The sequence below is a fragment of the Leopardus geoffroyi genome, chromosome B2 (assembly GCF_018350155.1).
Source record: "Leopardus geoffroyi isolate Oge1 chromosome B2, O.geoffroyi_Oge1_pat1.0, whole genome shotgun sequence".
In the NCBI taxonomy this organism is placed as follows: domain Eukaryota; kingdom Metazoa; phylum Chordata; class Mammalia; order Carnivora; family Felidae; genus Leopardus; species Leopardus geoffroyi.
The window spans coordinates 116630421-116647829 of NC_059332.1; the positions used below are offsets into that span (position 1 = coordinate 116630421).

The 17409-nt window shown below is 35.4% G+C and overlaps 1 protein-coding gene across 8 annotated transcripts in view; it reads left to right on the forward strand.

Moving 5' to 3' along the window:
• LAMA2 (laminin subunit alpha 2) overlaps positions 1 to 17409 on the forward strand; it is a 614828-nt gene that overhangs the window by 238585 nt on the left and 358834 nt on the right. For all 8 annotated transcript variants that reach the window (XM_045499528.1, XM_045499531.1, XM_045499530.1 and 5 more), the window contains exons 5-8: positions 761 to 940; positions 4331 to 4420; positions 5774 to 5891; positions 11802 to 11980. In XM_045499528.1, coding sequence (XP_045355484.1) covers positions 761 to 940; positions 4331 to 4420; positions 5774 to 5891; positions 11802 to 11980 — 567 coding nt within the window. The remainder of the gene's footprint in view (positions 1 to 760; positions 941 to 4330; positions 4421 to 5773; positions 5892 to 11801; positions 11981 to 17409) is intronic.

Consider the following 17409-nt stretch of genomic DNA (forward strand, 5'->3'; position numbering starts at 1 on the left):
TCTTTGCTAACTTCTCCAATTTTTATATGATTAGATTTTGTTTTTTCTGGTGTCAATTGTGCTAATTGTTTTCCTAAAAAATTTACTGTTCCATCCAGGTTTTAATGTATTTTCATAGAGTGTATTTTTCATAGACTATGTTAAATCTTTGGTAATTTTTTCTCTGTCTGATCTATCAATTTCTAAAAAAAAAATAACAAAAAAACAACCTATTGAAATCTCTCACTGTGACTGTAGATTTGTCTAGTTTCCTTGTAATGTGTCGATTTTCACTGTATATATTTTAAGGCTGTATAATTAGATAGTTTCAATTTTAGAATTACTTTAAGTTCCTGATGGGTTCCTGTTTTATCCAATATTTTGTAACTTTTTTAAATCAAGTTTTCTGGTTTCCTACTATATACCAGATTCTGAAATAATTTTAGCACATAATAAGTTTCAGAAAAAAATGATCGACTTAAGATTTTATGGAAATCCTAGGAAAATCAAGTAGATGCTATGCCTTGGAACAAAAGAAAATGGGGAATCACAGTATATAGAGAACACTTAAAATATAAACAAATGAATTGCTTATACAAGTATTAAAAGGTCCATAAACTTCCTCAATTACTTTACTAGATTCCAGGGAGTAAATATGAACCTGTGTCTGCCTAATTGAGAGAAGTGAAGCTTAATTTTATTCTTCCGAGAAAAATCAGAAAAAGCCAGATATTTTATTTTTGGTAACTTTCCTTGTTAAATCATTTCCCATATTGTGTAGATACACATCTCTTTGATCAATGGGAGACCAAGTGCCGATGACCCTTCTCCTGAACTGCTGGAATTCACCTCTGCTCGCTATATTCGCCTGAGATTTCAGAGAATCCGCACCCTGAATGCCGACTTGATGATGTTTGCTCACAAAGACCCAAGAGAAATTGACCCGATTGTCACACGAAGAGTAAGTTATGAGGAATCATATTGCAGCCTGTAAATGATATATTTTTACTGTTAATCAATTTTTTTTTAATTTTTTTTTCAACGTTTATTTTATTTTTGGGACAGAGAGAGACAGAGCATGAACGGGGGAGGGGCAGAGAGAGAGGGAGACACAGAATCGGAAACAGGCTCCAGGCTCTGAGCCATCAGCCCAGAGCCTGACGCGGGGCTCGAACTCACGGACCGCGAGATCGTGACCTGGCTGAAGTCGGACGCTTAACCGACTGCGCCACCCAGGCGCCCCTGTTAATCAATTTTTAAATAATTTAACAAGATATCTTTAATATTGATTTGTAGGAGTGGTTTGTTGCTAGACTAAAATTCAGCATAACCATCCTTGGTTCAAATCCAAACTCTGTCACTTACTAGATATGTAACATTTATCAAACTCTTAACATTTTTAACCTTTCATTTCCTCATTTGTAAAATGGAGATTATAATACCTAGTTCGTAATCTTATTTTCGAAGACTAAATTAGTTTTGTCACTTTAGGTATCTGTTCTACTATTATAATTGGCCCTGGGGAACTATTGTAGGAAGTGCAGTGGCTTTGAAACATTTTTGGCCACAACCCACACTAAGAATTAAATCTTATATCACAACTCAGTCCGCACACATGCACATGCACATACACATTACAATATATCTGACACATTAATGTGAATAGAATTAGCTGGTGGTATTATGGAAATGCAGATTCTGATTCAGTAGGTCTAGGGCAGAGTTGAGAAAGAATAATTCTAGCAAGTTCTTAGGTGATGTGAGTGTTGCTGTTCTGTGGACCATTTTGCCCATTCAAATAATTTAACTTTTTGTTTCATTGAGTCACAAGCTATAGTTTAAAAAAAACACTACTGTAGGGGAAAACAGATTGTTTACACTGTTTTATTTTCTTTTATAAACAGAACATCAGAAAAAAAACAACAACAGAAATGACGGCATCCCTTTTAATAGCTCTTTGAAAACAGGAGCTCACAGAAAGGCTGTTTTCCAGTGTTAAGCTGGAATGTGTGGATTATGACATACGTGATCAGTCCAGACACTATGAGTAATAATTGTGTTTCCTCCTACCTACTCCTCACCACATTCACTGGTTTATGTCGCACTCCTTATAGGCGGCTACACAACTAGGACATTATTACCAATTCAGCTCTAAGTCCATAAAGAAAATCCATGCTAACAGAATATCTACTATATGACTGGAGGTGAAGGTGGAAATAGGATTGTAGAGGGAAAGTAAGATGGTAAGACACAGCACTTAGTTCTAGAATGATGCACTTAGTTCTAAAAGGCCTGACTATTGCCACAAGTTACAAATTGCTGAACCAGCACACTAAATATTGAACGGCAGCACTTTTCACAGTTCATGAATACCGCTCATATATATTTTCTTCTCATTACTTAACTTACACCTCACCACTCCATCATCACAGAAATAACTTTTAAAGTTTGATTATCCCCATACAACACATGTTGGATGTTTTAGTGCCCTGTACTTTCCAAACCTGAAACAATTTTCCCTTGCATAATATTGCAGCATATTGTAAATTATCTTATGCAGAAGTAATCATTATTTTTCTGCAACGTGTAGATTCTTTGCTTGTTTAAAAAATCATGTTTAATTATAATTTTGGCACGACTTGAAAATATACAGTGAGGAAGACTGAGTAATTCTGAAGTGAAATTTAATCTTTTCCGACAGTATATCTAACAGAGAAAAAAAATCAATGTAAATAAATATGTTCCTTTTATCATCTTTTGCAGAAGGCAGAGTGGGGGTTGGGAGGCACATCTATTATTTATAACTTCATTGTGCAAGAGCCTTTAAAATAGTGCAGTAAAATGCAACATATAAATAAGTCCTTTGAAAGTACTCAAGTTCAGTAAACACTACGTATAAATTTAAATATATAAAAATAGGATATTGAATTTCAGCTCCTCTTCATGACTCAAAAGTGAAGCACTATGCTTTTATATTTAAAAACAGATTTCTTAGTTTTAAAAGCATCTACAAAAGTACTGTATCAGCTTTCTGAGCAAATATCCCTATTCATATCTGTATTATTAAGTGATGAAGTTAGTGAGAAGCAGACTTTTACATTACCTAAACTTCTAGCAAGTTTTATTTCAAGGTCAAGGTCTAGGTATATCAAGTAATAGAAGTAACAAAAATATAAAGGATACTCTATGTAAACAACAAAAACAAAGAGAAAAAGAAAAAAAGAAGTAAATGGAAAAACGGAATTTGTAGTTAGGGAACTCAGATTTGTGTTTACCTACATATCCTTGCTGGGTTCTTTTAATGTGAATGATTGGAATAATAGGACTATCTACCACTGAGATAGTTACCTAGATTCTATAAGATAATGTGAAATACTCTCACAATTATGAAATGTTATATGCATATTAGTTAAAAATTTTAAATAGCCTAGTACTATAGTTATAAATTATCTTTAAAAATAGCCAGGTAGAGGGGTGCCTGGGTGGCGCAGTCGGTTAAGCGTCCGACTTCAGCCAGGTCACTATCTCGCGGTCCGTGAGTTCGAGCCCCGCGTCAGGCTCTGGGCTGATGGCTCAGAGCCTGGAGCCTGTTTCCGATTCTGTGTCTCCCTCTCTCTCTGCCCCTCCCCCGTTCATGCTCTGTCTCTCTCTGTCCCAAAATAAATAAACGTTGAAAAAAAAATTTAAAAAAAAAAGCCAGGTAGATTAAAACAATTAAAAACATAGACCTATATTAATTTCAGATAAGAAAGTAATCACATGGACGTTTTAACATAATAATGAAAAAAGCAAATGTTGCACTCATGGAAATTACTCCTTAAAGTTTGTCAAATCAATCCTGTAGTTCATTACCTTCTATTTCATCTTAATGTGGTTAAGACATATTTTGTTCTGAGCATGATTTCCTCTAAGTATGTTGAGTTTCTTCAAATCCGTCAAGTAAAACAGTCCACATGTGACTAATGATCACTGAGTTTCCTATTATGGCAATAAAGGAGATTTTCTTTCACAAAACTACATAAACCCATTTTTATGAGGAATTATTGTACTTACCACCTCCCCCCCAACCCTGGCATAACAACTTGCTGTCAAATAATAAATACTCCAGCATAGACTTTGTACGTCTGTGGGAAAGAAATTTTAAAAATGGCCGCCAAACATAAATGAGAGGCATTCTTTCTCTGGGCTATGATAACAGTTACTTGATACCTTTTGTGAGCCCTCTGTCCTTCTCTCTTGCTTCCAATGAAAGATAAAAGCAGAAAGTCAAGTTTTTAAGTGAATGTTCCCTTTTGTTACTTACACCTTGCAGTCAGCTTAACAGGATTTCTCCCTGGATTGCTTTTTGCAGTATTACTACTCGGTCAAGGATATTTCGGTCGGAGGGATGTGCATCTGCTACGGTCATGCCAGGGCTTGTCCACTTGATCCAGTGACAAATGTATGTATATTTATAGGATGCTTAGCAAAATGAAACTCTCAACTGTAAAATGCTTCATGAGACACTTTGCCGATAGGGATGCTGTGAATGGGAGTCAGGTCCCCACTTAGGCGGTGTAACAGAGAGTCATGCCAGGGTGAAATAGAGCCGGCAGTTAGGATGATAGACTTTGAAGTCAGCCATCACAGTATCAAAAAACAGATTAGTTTTTTTTCCCAAAAAGTCTCCAAAACTGGTCTATCTATTTTGAAACCTCTCTAGCTATGACAGCCTGCTGTATGATTTAGGTTTAAAGAACGCCTGCCATCAATCAACCAGACCATTTCTTTTAAAGGTTTTCATCAAAAAAATTAATGCAAACATGAAAACTGTGCATGGAAGTAAATATGAATGGCTGTGGAACAGGGGGCTAAGGTGGGGCAGGAGCAATACAGAGAGGGATTGAAGAACGTATTCAAGAGTGTGATGGAACTGCCAGGTCAGAAAATGCTAGAATGCTCTTGGCTTGGATTTTTCATTAATGCCAATGTATTAAATACAACCTCAAAAGATGAGTGAACATCTAGTTTTTCTCAGTCATAAGCTGGCGAAGTGCAAAATCATCTATTATATATTATATGGAAGAAACATAGAGTAGTAAGATCAGTGAACATAGTTACCTATGTATAGTTTTTTTTTTTCTTCTAAAACTGTAATACAAATGGTATTTCTCTCAAAGCTGGTTTTCTACTGCATCATAGTGTTACTTGCTAGGGAAGGTTCAAATGCCCTGGCATATTTTTCTGGCAAGGTTGTGGTACGGCTTTTCTGCAGGTGTGGGTGTTGTCGATCATGTGAACTGATGGGCAGTGTCTCCCAAGCTGTGTGAGCCCACAAGGCAGCCTTACAAGACCAGTTCCAATGATGAATTGAGACTGTACTCAGAACACACACAGGAAGGAGATTCAGTCCTGGGACATTAGATTTCTATGATGCCCTTCGATGCCTATGAACCGATTCTCCTCTTCCCACACCCCCCAAATGTTAACAGTACTTTGCATCCCAAACCAGAAAACCTGTAGATCTCAGGAATCATAGAAGGGGTTTTAGTCTTCAAGACCATTCTCAATTGGGCCTCTCTGCTCTCTTCTAAACCTGAGCCCAGTGATTCCAGTACTAGCCTGAACTCCTTAGGCTGGTGTTGATCAAATATATCCACTCCCAAGTCTGGCACCTCTTTCCAGACTGACAGGAGTTTCACATTTTGGTACATGGTCTCAAAGTTTTCTTTTCTCTTCTTTCTTTTGGGAAAAACCCTTCATTTATGGCTCTCAAAATTATTAAAATTATGCTTTGCCCCCAATTTCTGACCAGAAATCCCGCTGTGAATGTGAGCATAATACATGTGGGGATAGCTGTGATCAGTGCTGTCCAGGATTCCATCAGAAACCTTGGAGAGCTGGCACTTTTCTGACTAAAACTGAATGCGAAGGTATGTTCCTGAGAATTCAGCAATTTATGTGGTTCTTCCTTTTCTGGTATGCAGGTAATATAAACATGTGGTGATTTTAGGTAAGTGCCTGTTTCCAGTTTAGATATTTTATCTAGGGCAATAGCTGGTGGGCTCCTTTACCCTGCTGTTTTAGTTCCTCAGTTTTTGTTTGTTTGTTTGTTTTTTTAATTTGACGAAACTTACCAAATGCTTATGACTTCACCACTGTGTGGACATAATGAGAAATAGATAAAAGCATAGTAAAAGCATAGTGTACACTTACCATCATCAGGATAGATCTCTAGCTTATCCACACACATATACACACCCCTCCATGATTGACCTTGAACAATGTGGAGGTTAGGAAGCTGACACCCCACACAACCAAAAATTTTTGTATAACTGAATCTCCAGAAACTTAATCATGAATAGCCTACTTGATCAGAAACCTTACCAATAACACAATTAACACATATTTGGTATGGTATATGTATTATATACTCCATTCTTACAATATTATCTAACCTGTTCTTAATTTTTTTTTGTATTTCTAGGCTATATGGCTCATTTGTGAATATTTTCAAATTGTCACAAATTTCCAAAAAAAAAAATCATTGATATATTTCACTGAAAAAAATACACATATAAGTAGACCTGTGCAGTTCAAATCCATATTGTTCAAGGGTCAACTATGTACAGACACACACACATACATACATACACACATACACATGCACACACACAAACACACACACACACACACACACACACACACTCCTCAAAATGCAAATAAGCATTCAGCAAAACCTACAGTCTATGGGGACTAGTTTTCTAAATGTGTTTATATGTTTACAAAATGATTCTGGAACCAGTATAGCTCCAGCTTTTTCTGCCTTCTTCCTTTGTAGCTCCCCGCCCTAGTAAATAGCTTTTGAATACCAATCATCTAGTAAATGGAGAAAAGCCAAAGGGGAGAGATTATACCTTACTGTTTAGACCTATATTATTACCTAAAAAAACAAAACAAAACAAACAAAACCACTCTGGTTCATTAGTTACACCTCTTAAAGGGTGATGTTTGGGTGCAGTAGCTGGGAAGAATATGAGAATAAAAGGTAACAGAGAAGACAAGGAAACAAATTCATAGAAATAGAATATTTATTTTAATAGTAATAATAAATATTTTAAATGTATGGTTTCTCATTACTAACAGTATAAAATACTAGAATTAGAAACGGCACCGGTGATAATCATTAGCATAAACTATGCTGTAGCAATTATGGGACAGTGACAACCAAGAAAAAAGCCAGTAATGAAAAATAGTAAAACTGGCTGTGCAAACATGTGTCAACAAATATTCATTAATACTTTAATAGTATCACTTTTGAAGGTAACCCATATGTCTAGGTTTTATTCAGAAGGGAAATACCCAAGAACTGTAACACATGACTTTTAGCCTAATACTGCCAACTGGCCCGTGACAGGGATGCTAGAGAAACCTGTGTTTCTGGAAATCTGCACAGGCCAAGATGGAACCTAAAAACAAAGACTTGTGCTGAGCTATAAATCTAAACCATCCATGAAGCCCAATTCAATTGAATTCAAATATTAATATCTTAGCCCTAACCACATGTTTTCAGTTCCATAGGTATACAACGCCCCCCAAACAGGCTTGGTAGACCTTTAAGCTAATACCAACTTTGTATTTTTATAGAAAAAAAAAACTTTACCATAATGTATCATGTATCAGACATAGTAGGTCCTTAAAACTATTGAATCATAGTAAACTTTAATCATAAAATCCCCTAACCATAAAATTTTAAGATTCTGCATATACTATCCGTGTCTTGAGTCCCTCCATTTTCTGTACTCGCCTTTTTTTGCATTTTGATTTGTGTTGCCCTGCTTGTGAAGATATTTTGGTTTAGAAATCACCCATCTTTACTGAATTATATCTGCAGAAATGTGCCACCACCACTCACTGTGGTAAAAGGGGCATCCTGTGGCCCAGCCATTGTTTACTTCATGTATCCCCTCCCCCATTCCTTGACAATCCCTCGGATTCTCCACATCTTCTCCCAATGAGAGCAGACATTCATCCCTAAGAGTGAATTTAAGTGAAATACCACTCATAGTCTCAAACTTCTTTAAATTTAATCATGTTCCTCTTCTGTTGGTGGAATAAAAGCAATCACAAGAAGGGGTAGCACGGGAGAGGGATTCTTCCTGTTGCCCCTGACATTCTCTTGCACAGTTATAACTACATAATGTTAGATGGTTCTGTAAAATCCTTTACTCCTCCCCACTTGTGTATATATGTTTAAACAAGAAAACAAAAAGTGTAGCTTAAATTTGGTAGCAGCAGGGATGGACAAAGCAACACAAAAGCAGATTGCCACTTGTTACATTTTTTAAATAGTGGCTGTCTGAAACAATAACCTTTTTCTTGTGGGACAGATGGGAGGTGGTATTTCCAAGCTTAAAAAAATGTTTCTCTTTTTTCCCCACAAATTAACAATAGGAGTCCAAATCACAAAACCTCGCATAGATACTGTGTTTTTGGTAAGTGTGCGTTCCTAAAAGCTGATATGAAAAATTTTCTTTTCCAAGTTGAACCGTGCTCCAATTACCTTAATATGCAGAAAAATCCTTCGGTAACATGACAAATCCTTCTAAAAGATGAATAATTACCTACTAATTCATTTGAGTTTGATTTGGATTTTCATCAATCTGGCTCATTTGAAGCAGGATGTATCTTTAGAGAGCAAAGAATATTGCTTCCATTGCTAAGCCTGAACTAAAGACTGTTTCCATCACGTGTCTTTGACGTTCTGTGAAATAGCAAACTGCTGATGGCAGAGTGAAAAATTGCTCTTTGTGAGTAGGTACTATCCGCATTCTCCGAGGCTATAAATGGGGAGCTGCGCCGGTGGGGGGCCATTTAAACAGCAACCAGGGCTGTAGGCAGAGGGCCCTTGCTGCATGGCAGGTGAAAAGCAGGACTCCCAAACATCAGTGTTTTACCTACACTGGCTCATGTTTATAAATGCTAAATCGAAATGAAGTGAGAATGGATTTACATTCCTCCATATCTCCCGCTACTTACACCGGAAGCAGAATCTTGACTGTTTCTTCCAATATATTGTTACAACAGGATTTGTAGGAATTCTTGTGTATTGTCTGAAAGATATAAAACTGCTTATAATGCCTAGTGATTTATATTTATGACTATAGTTTCCCTATAATAAAGTTTGAAAACTTTCCATTAGTATGGCAAGAAAACTCTGTTCTAAATCAAGAGTCAACAGACTGGGGAAGGTATTTGCTACAAATATGAAAAGGATATAATATTCTTACCATATTAAGACAGCTTCTATAGAATAAGAAAGAAGAAAATTCAATACAGCGGTTAAAAATGGGCAAAGATTAGAACAGGGATTCCTCAGGAAAAGAAAAGACTTATAACCCTACAGAGGTTATCCCACTTATTCATAATTAAAGAAGTACCAATTAAAACAATGAAAATACTCTTTTTAACTCATCAAAGTGTTCATTTATTCACTCAACAAATACTCAAATGTTTGCTATGTCCAGGAACTGACCTAAGAGGGTTGATTGTACGTAGTGTTGGTAAGGCTATGGTTAAACAGTTTATCATGTATGTTGAACAGAGAGTAATTTGGCAGCATTTTTGGAGGGACATTTTTCAAGTTAATTGAAGTTAAAATTGGCCTAGAAATGATACTTGTAGGCACTTAGTCTATAGATGTAGCCACTTTGCCATACAGAGAACATCATGATTCTGTCATTAGTACACAATTGCTACTGCTACTAACATTTATGCAGCTGAGTATTTCCTATGGCTCAGGCATTCCAACAGGTGTTTTGCTTTATCACAACAACCCTAAGAGGGAAGCACTAAAATAACACCAAGATTTCAATTTTCTCTTCAGTCACTCAACTGGCAAATGGGAAGCAGTCTGACACTAGAACCCCCCCCACTTCTCCTGACTTCTTTGTTCTCCCAGGATGTACTCAGTGTTACTTATCACAGAGAAATCTGGAAACAGTGTAACTGCCCATTAATAGGGATCTGATAAGCATCCCATTCAAGAAGTATCCTGTGCAGCCTTGGGGAAAACATGCTAATAGAGAAGGAGCTATGGTATTTAGTGTTAGTAAAATTTGGAAATAGTTCAGAACAGTATATAAATGTTTCCCGTGTGGAAAAAAAAATAAAGGATTGAGTTATGTGCCCCACACATGAGCCTGCATACACACATATACTGCCCCCCCCATCCCACCAAACACACATATATGTGGAAATCCATGCAGGAACACCAAAGAAATTCAGGATCTGAGGAAGGAGATTCTGCATAAGATATCTTTTTTCCCTAGTTCACATCCTAAAATAAATTTTACCCATCTTATAAAGCCTTACCCAGTCTTTCTGAGGGAGCGATTTTTTCACGTTTCTGAACTCCTATGTTGAAGATGAGGAGGATCAAAGGGAGGGGGGTGTGCATGAAAATCAATTAAGAACTTATTTACAAGGCATTATGCTAATGATTTGACAGGCATTTTCTCACTTAATGCTTTTAAATATCCCTGTCTGGTATTTACTATTGACCTCTCTGTGTTTATGGAAACTGAGCCATTGTGAAATTAAGAAGTTCCCTACATTACATGAGTACTAAGTACTAGAGATCCAAGACTGGTGCAAGACTGTGTGATCTCAGCCACTAAGCAAACCAGCTCACATTTAGTCCTGATTACTTGGCACTTATCATATATTTTATATCTCTTATCAGATATAAGAAAAGGATTTGTGCCAGTGGTTAGCCCTGTGAACTTGGAGCCTGACTTCAGAGTGGGGTTAACAGGACTGATTGGGTTACCTTTTTTTTTTTTTTTTTTTAAGATTTTATTTTTAAGTAATCTCCACACCCAATGCAGGGCTCAAACTCCCAACCTCTAGATCAAGAGTCACGTGGTCTACCAACTGAACCAGCCAGGCACCCCTGATTTGGTTACCTTTTATAATTATTTCACTTCTCTTTGTCTCAGTTCCTAATAAATGGAAAGTGGTTAATATAAGTCCCTAACTCATAAAGCTATTTTGAGAATTAAAATCAGTGGTAATAAATATAAGACACTTAGAACAGAACATAGCATATAAAACCCCCAAGTTTTAGTTATTATTAGAAGTACAAAAAAGGAACGATAGGAGTCCTAAGTGCCCTTTTTTTTTTTTTTTTCAATGTTTATTTATTTTTGGGACAGAGAGAGACAGAGCATGAACGGGGTAGGGGCAGAGAGAGAGGGAGACACAGAATCGGAAACAGGCTCCAGGCTCTGAGCTGCCAGCACAGGGCCCGACGCGGGGCTCGAACTCCCGGACCGCGAGATCGTGACCTGGCTGAAGTCGGACGCTTAACCGACTGCGCCACCCAGGCGCCCCCTAAGTGCCCTTTTTTACCCATAGGATCTAGCACCTGGAGATTCACATATAATAATTAACCAGTACAGATTACCTGGATATTAACAATTCACTACCACAATTCAATAATTCATTGTTTAACATAGTAGGAAATTGTGAGTTTAACCATATGAAATTTCAGTTTTGTAAGATAAAGTCAGTCAAATATTGGCAGTTTCATATGATTCAGCTTAATTTATATGTTTTAGTTATTTCATGTTCCATTAAAATGTGAATTTATTAATATATTCAGTAAATCCAAAAACTTTCTAGATACTTTTGTACTGATTATATATATATATATATATATATATACACACACAATATAATTTCTCATTGAGAATAAAAATCTATTATGTAACGGCAAATGATTTTTGAATACATCTGAAACCTGAAATTAATGTTTATAAATTTATTTTTCTCTAATGCAGCGTGCAATTGTCATGGGAAAGCTGAAGAATGCTATTATGATGAAAATGTTGCCAGAAGAAATCTGAGTTTAAATATACATGGAAAGTACATTGGAGGGGGTGTGTGCGTGAATTGTACCCAAAATACTGCTGGTATAAACTGTGAGACATGCGTTGATGGCTTCTTCAGACCCAAAGGGGTAAAGCATACTTTTTCTTTCATGAAGTGTTATTTCTGGCTTTTTCATACAGAGGGGTATCATACAGAAAAATAATTTTGAAAACTTCTTTGAACAGTTGGACTGCAAGTTCTAAGAGGTGACTAGGAATGTGTCAAAAGGGAAACCATGATATAAAACATTTCCATCTTTCTGGAAAGTTCCATGGTACCCCATTCCAGTCAATCCTCACTCCTTGGCAAACTCTGTTTTGATTTTTAAAACATAACTTAGTTTTGCCTTGTAGTGAATTTCATAATTTGAAATAAACTACATACTGTCTTGTGTTCCTTCTTTCCCTCAGTGTAACATTTAAAGACTTATCTGTAGTGTGTGTGCATCGATAGTTCTTTTTTAGAAAAAAATCACTGACTCTGATGAGTATTTTTTTGCATGAATGTACTGCAATTTTTAATCCATTCCGTTTGTGGCTGTTAGTGTCATTTTCAGTTTTTGACTAGCCCCTACAAAACACTGCTTATAGGAAATAAAACCTATTCACAAAAAGATATATTTTATGTAAGTCTTTTTTGGTCCTGTTTGATTTACCTTGCTTGCATAAACATTTAGAACTAGAATACTTGCTTTAGAGGATATTTTTATGTTTGATTTTGTCAGAAACTGCTAACATTTTACCAAATTAGTAACAGTATTTTACATGGTCACCAAAAATGTCTGTGAGCTCTAGTTATTCTATATCATCTCTAATATTTGATGTTGACTATCTTTATGAAGTAGCTATTCTAGTGGACACAGTGAGTGTGGCAAGTAGGTATTTGGCAATCGCTAAATCATTCCCATTGATGCTTTGTGCTACCACAGATCTTCTCTTATGAATTTACAGCAGATCCTATTTTGTATTTAATTTTCAGATAAAGTGCTTATTGGCTATTCCTTGATTTTCTGTTACGAAGTATTCCTTCAAGCCAAGATATGTTTGTTTTTGTTTTTGTTTTTTAATTCTAGAAACTTTACAATTTTAGCTTTTAGATCTATGGCCCATCTCAAGCAAATATTTGAGTGTGACATAAAATAATGATTGGGATCTACATGGTTAAACTGTTGTTTCAGAACCTTTATTTTTAAACTTCTTTTTCTCCTTTAAATTGCTTTGAGACATTTGTTGCAAATCATGTGGTTTGATCATGTGAATAAATTACTGTGGGTCAATTTCTAGAGCTCTAGTTCTGTCTCATGGATTTATATGTCCATCCTTGTGTTAATAGCACACTATCTCAATTACTTTAGCTTTAATGAATCTAGAAATCAGAAATGTACATACACCAACTTTATTCTTCCTTTTGAGGATTGTTTTGGACATAATAGTTTCTATATATTCCCGTAAAATTTTTTCCCCATACAATTTTAGAATGAACCTGTCAATACAGAAATGTTAGTTGGGATTGTTGTATAGAATGTAAATACAAATATGGAAGAACTAACAGTAACAATATTGAGTCTTATATTCAATGAATATAGTATATCTTTTGACTTGTTAAAATGTTTTTAAATTATTCACAGCAGTGTTTACAGTGTAGAGAACTTGGATGTATTTTGTTAAATCTCAGTATATTTATGTATTATTATAAAAATAATTATAAAATTATTGAATGTTATTAGCAAGATTTTCAAATATTGGTGTTATATCCTATATCTAAGTTCCTTTATTAGTCTGGTAGTTTAAATCAGATTATTTAAAAGTATACACATAAACAATCATGTTTATGTATATAAATCTCTTCCTTCTTTTGCAATCTTTATGTCAGTGTGTATATTGTGTCTTTAATTCTCTGATTTCAAGGCATTTTCTTTATATTCGCATTTTAGTAGTTAGTTCATGTATTGGCAAACTGTGGACCCTAGATTAAATTTGGCCCATGGCAAATTTTTCCATGTCCTACAAGCAAAGAATGTTTTTTACATTTAAAATGTTTGTTAAGGAGTGACTGGGTGGCTCAGTAGGTTAAGGATCTGGCTCTTAATTTCAGCTCAGGTCATGATCTCAAGGAGCGTGAGTTTGAGCCCCATGTTAGTCTCTACACTGACAGTAGAGAACCTGCTTAGGATTCTCTCTTTCCCTCTTTCTCTGCCCCTCCCCTGTTCGCACACACTCACTCTCTCAAATAAATAAACATTTTTATAAAATAAATGTTTGTTAAAAGAAGGGGAAGGTGGGGTGAAAAAAGGAAGAGAAGGAGAAGGAAAGAAGGGTTTTTGAAAAAGGAGAAGATGAAAAAGAACAAGATTAAGAAAAAGAATAACAAGAATAAGATGTGTAAGAACTAGAAGGAAGAAGGGAGAAGGAGGAGGCAGAGAAGGAGAATGAAAAGAAACAGAGACCTCCTATTTGAGCTCTACTATCTCTTTTCCTTTTGAAACTCCAACTATAACACACATCAGGTTCCCTGACTGTGCCCCATATGTTACTGAGGCTGTGCTAATGAAACAAACAAACAATTCCTTTCTTCATCCTTCAGATTGAATAATTTCTATTTATTTGTACTACTTTACCCCCTGACATCACTAATCTATTGTTAAGTAAACCTGGTTAATTTTTCATTGAGATATTTTACTTCTCAGCTTTCTATCATCTTATTTTTTTATAGTTTCCATTTCTCTGCTGAAATATTCCATGCTTCACTTATTTATAAACATTATTTCCTTTATGTTCTTGGCCATATATATAGTACCTATATAAGTCCTTCCAAACTAATTTCAATACCTCACAGTCTGCTTTTATTGACTGCTTTTTTTCTTGAAAAAACTTTCTTCTTTCTTCTCTTTCTTCTTATGTCTAGGGATTTATGATTTGTACAAGACATTTTGGATGATACAATGTAGAGACCTGATTCTATTATCTTCCTCTGAAGATTTCTGAATTTGGTTCTAATTGGTAGTAAACACACTGACTGATTGCTAAGAAATTGTAGAGACTTACTTTTACACCGTGATATGGCAGATGAACCGAAAGCTCAATGTGGTTATCTAATCTTCCTAACCTGGTTGACAACTCCAATGTCTGTTTCCTTTATGGTATGCAGACCTAAAAACTCATGCACATCATTGAGCTTTCCAGCGGTTACTTTCCACTGGACTTGTTGGAGTCTCTTGAATGGATGTATGATTAAGGGATCACTTAAGCCTTTGAGGAATGTTGGTATGCAGATTTTGCTCCCCATCTCTGAGCATAGATCTCAGCTAATATGTTTTTTTTTTCTTTCAAACCTCAAATTCTTCCAAGTTCTGCCTGCTTTTGATTAATTTCCCAGGACCTCAAATATTTTACTTTTACATTTTGTCCAGAATTAATATTTGTTATCTGAGAATACATTGGACCACACAAGACAGTCTGCCGTTATCAACTGTGGAAACCTCAAGGCTTTTGTTTTTGTTTTTGTTTTTTTAAATATGAAATATAATTTATTGTCAAATTGGTTTCCATACAACACCCAGAGCTCATCCCAGCAGGTGTCCTCCTTGGTGCCCATCACCCACTTTCCCCTCTCCCCCAGCTTCAAGTTTTTATTACAAGTCAGTTAAGTGAATCTGAGCTTAGATTATGGTATTTTAATACTTATAAAAATACTTATGCTACTGCATATGTTAAAAAATTCCATTCTCTAAAAAGCCTAATATTTGGGTAGAAGTCTATTTGTCTTTTATAAAGATATAGGACATAGATTTTTTTTTTTTTGCATGGGTTTTACAGCTAAATAACATCTCTACAATTTTTTTAAAAATTATTGTCCTAAAATCTCATTTAAGGTTTATTTACTAAATACACATATTTAATAGTTAAATATAATGTAATGTTTACTTTGAGAACTAATTAGTAATCTGAATTATTACTTTAATTAAATTAAAAATCACGTGTAAAGTAGATATATTTACAGAATCTCATATGTTGGTAGGATTCCTTGACAGCAATCTGATTCAGGCAGATTTCTCCAATTACCACAGAGGGATAATAAATTAGGAGTCTTTTATTTACTCAAGTTCATCATTAAAATCATAAACCACATTTATAACAGCCAAGATCTTTTTTTTTTTTTTTTTTTTTTTAATTTTTTTTCAACGTTTATTTATTTTTGGGACAGAGAGAGACAGAGCATGAACGGGGGAGGGGCAGAGAGAGAGGGAGACACAGAATCGGAAACAGGCTCCAGGCTCTGAGCCATCAGCCCAGAGCCCGACGCGGGGCTCGAACTCAGGGACCGCGAGATCGTGACCTGGCTGAAGTCAGACGCTTAACCGACTGCGCCACCCAGGCGCCCCCCAAATAACAGCCAAGATCTTATTCAAAAGAAATTTTTTGTCCACAGAGGGTTTTTGTTTTTGTTTTATATTTTGTTTTCATGTCTTAGTGTTTTGTTTTGTTTTGTTTTGTTTTCCTTGGGAAAAAGCCCTTCTCCCAAGTCTACTCTAGAATTTCTACTCATACTTCAAGCTTCAGTCTAAATGTCACTTCTGTGAAACATTGTTGACTTCTTTGTGTTATCGCTCCCTCCTCTTTTATGCCACAATGCTCTGTATGTCTATTTTATCACTTGGCACCTTGTATTTAATCAGTGTCTTCCAAGCCTGTTATTCTTGTAAGCTTGTTTAAGACAAAGACCTGGCCTTACCTGTCTGTGCTTTGCATAGTGCTTACTTCATAATGGGGAATAAATAAATGTGTCCTAAATGATTGATATTTTATCCAGCATGTAAATAACTCTCTAGTTATGACACTTTGATTTATATTAGTAAACAAGTTTACATTTATAAACGAAGCATAGATATATACATATGTAAATGCTATATTTTATGGGTGAAATATATATACCTATATGAATAGACCTATAATATATATAGTGAGACACATATACACAGAGTGCATGTGCACAGTATTTCAGTATATATACCATAGGCAAATAATTGTTATTTTTTTTCTTTATCCTATTGCATCTGGAGAATAAATGCTGTAATTAGAGCATATTATCACAGTCTAGGTTTGTTTAATTAAAATATTTTAGCATTAAAACTAGTTGTATTGAATATTTAACATATCTGAAGAATCTTATGAGATCCTTTATATGTTATTCTTTTTAATTTTAGTTTAATAACATCACTATAGTTGCTATTGTTATCCTCCTATCACAAGAAGTAAATAAGTTGCAAGAGGCCACATAGCCGGTAGAGCCACACTGAGATATGAACTCACATTTCTCAATTGTGGAGGAAAAGAAATTGTTTCCCTTGTGGCTATGCTGCCTCTCCGGGAAACCAAATGTTTAATTTGAGTACTTAATATTGTCCTTTTTGTCAACACCAAATATACATTTCTATTTAATCATATCATGGTCAACATGATAAAAGTTCCTAAAAAATAAATTTGGGGTGAAATTACTAATTATGAAGTATGTTGTAAG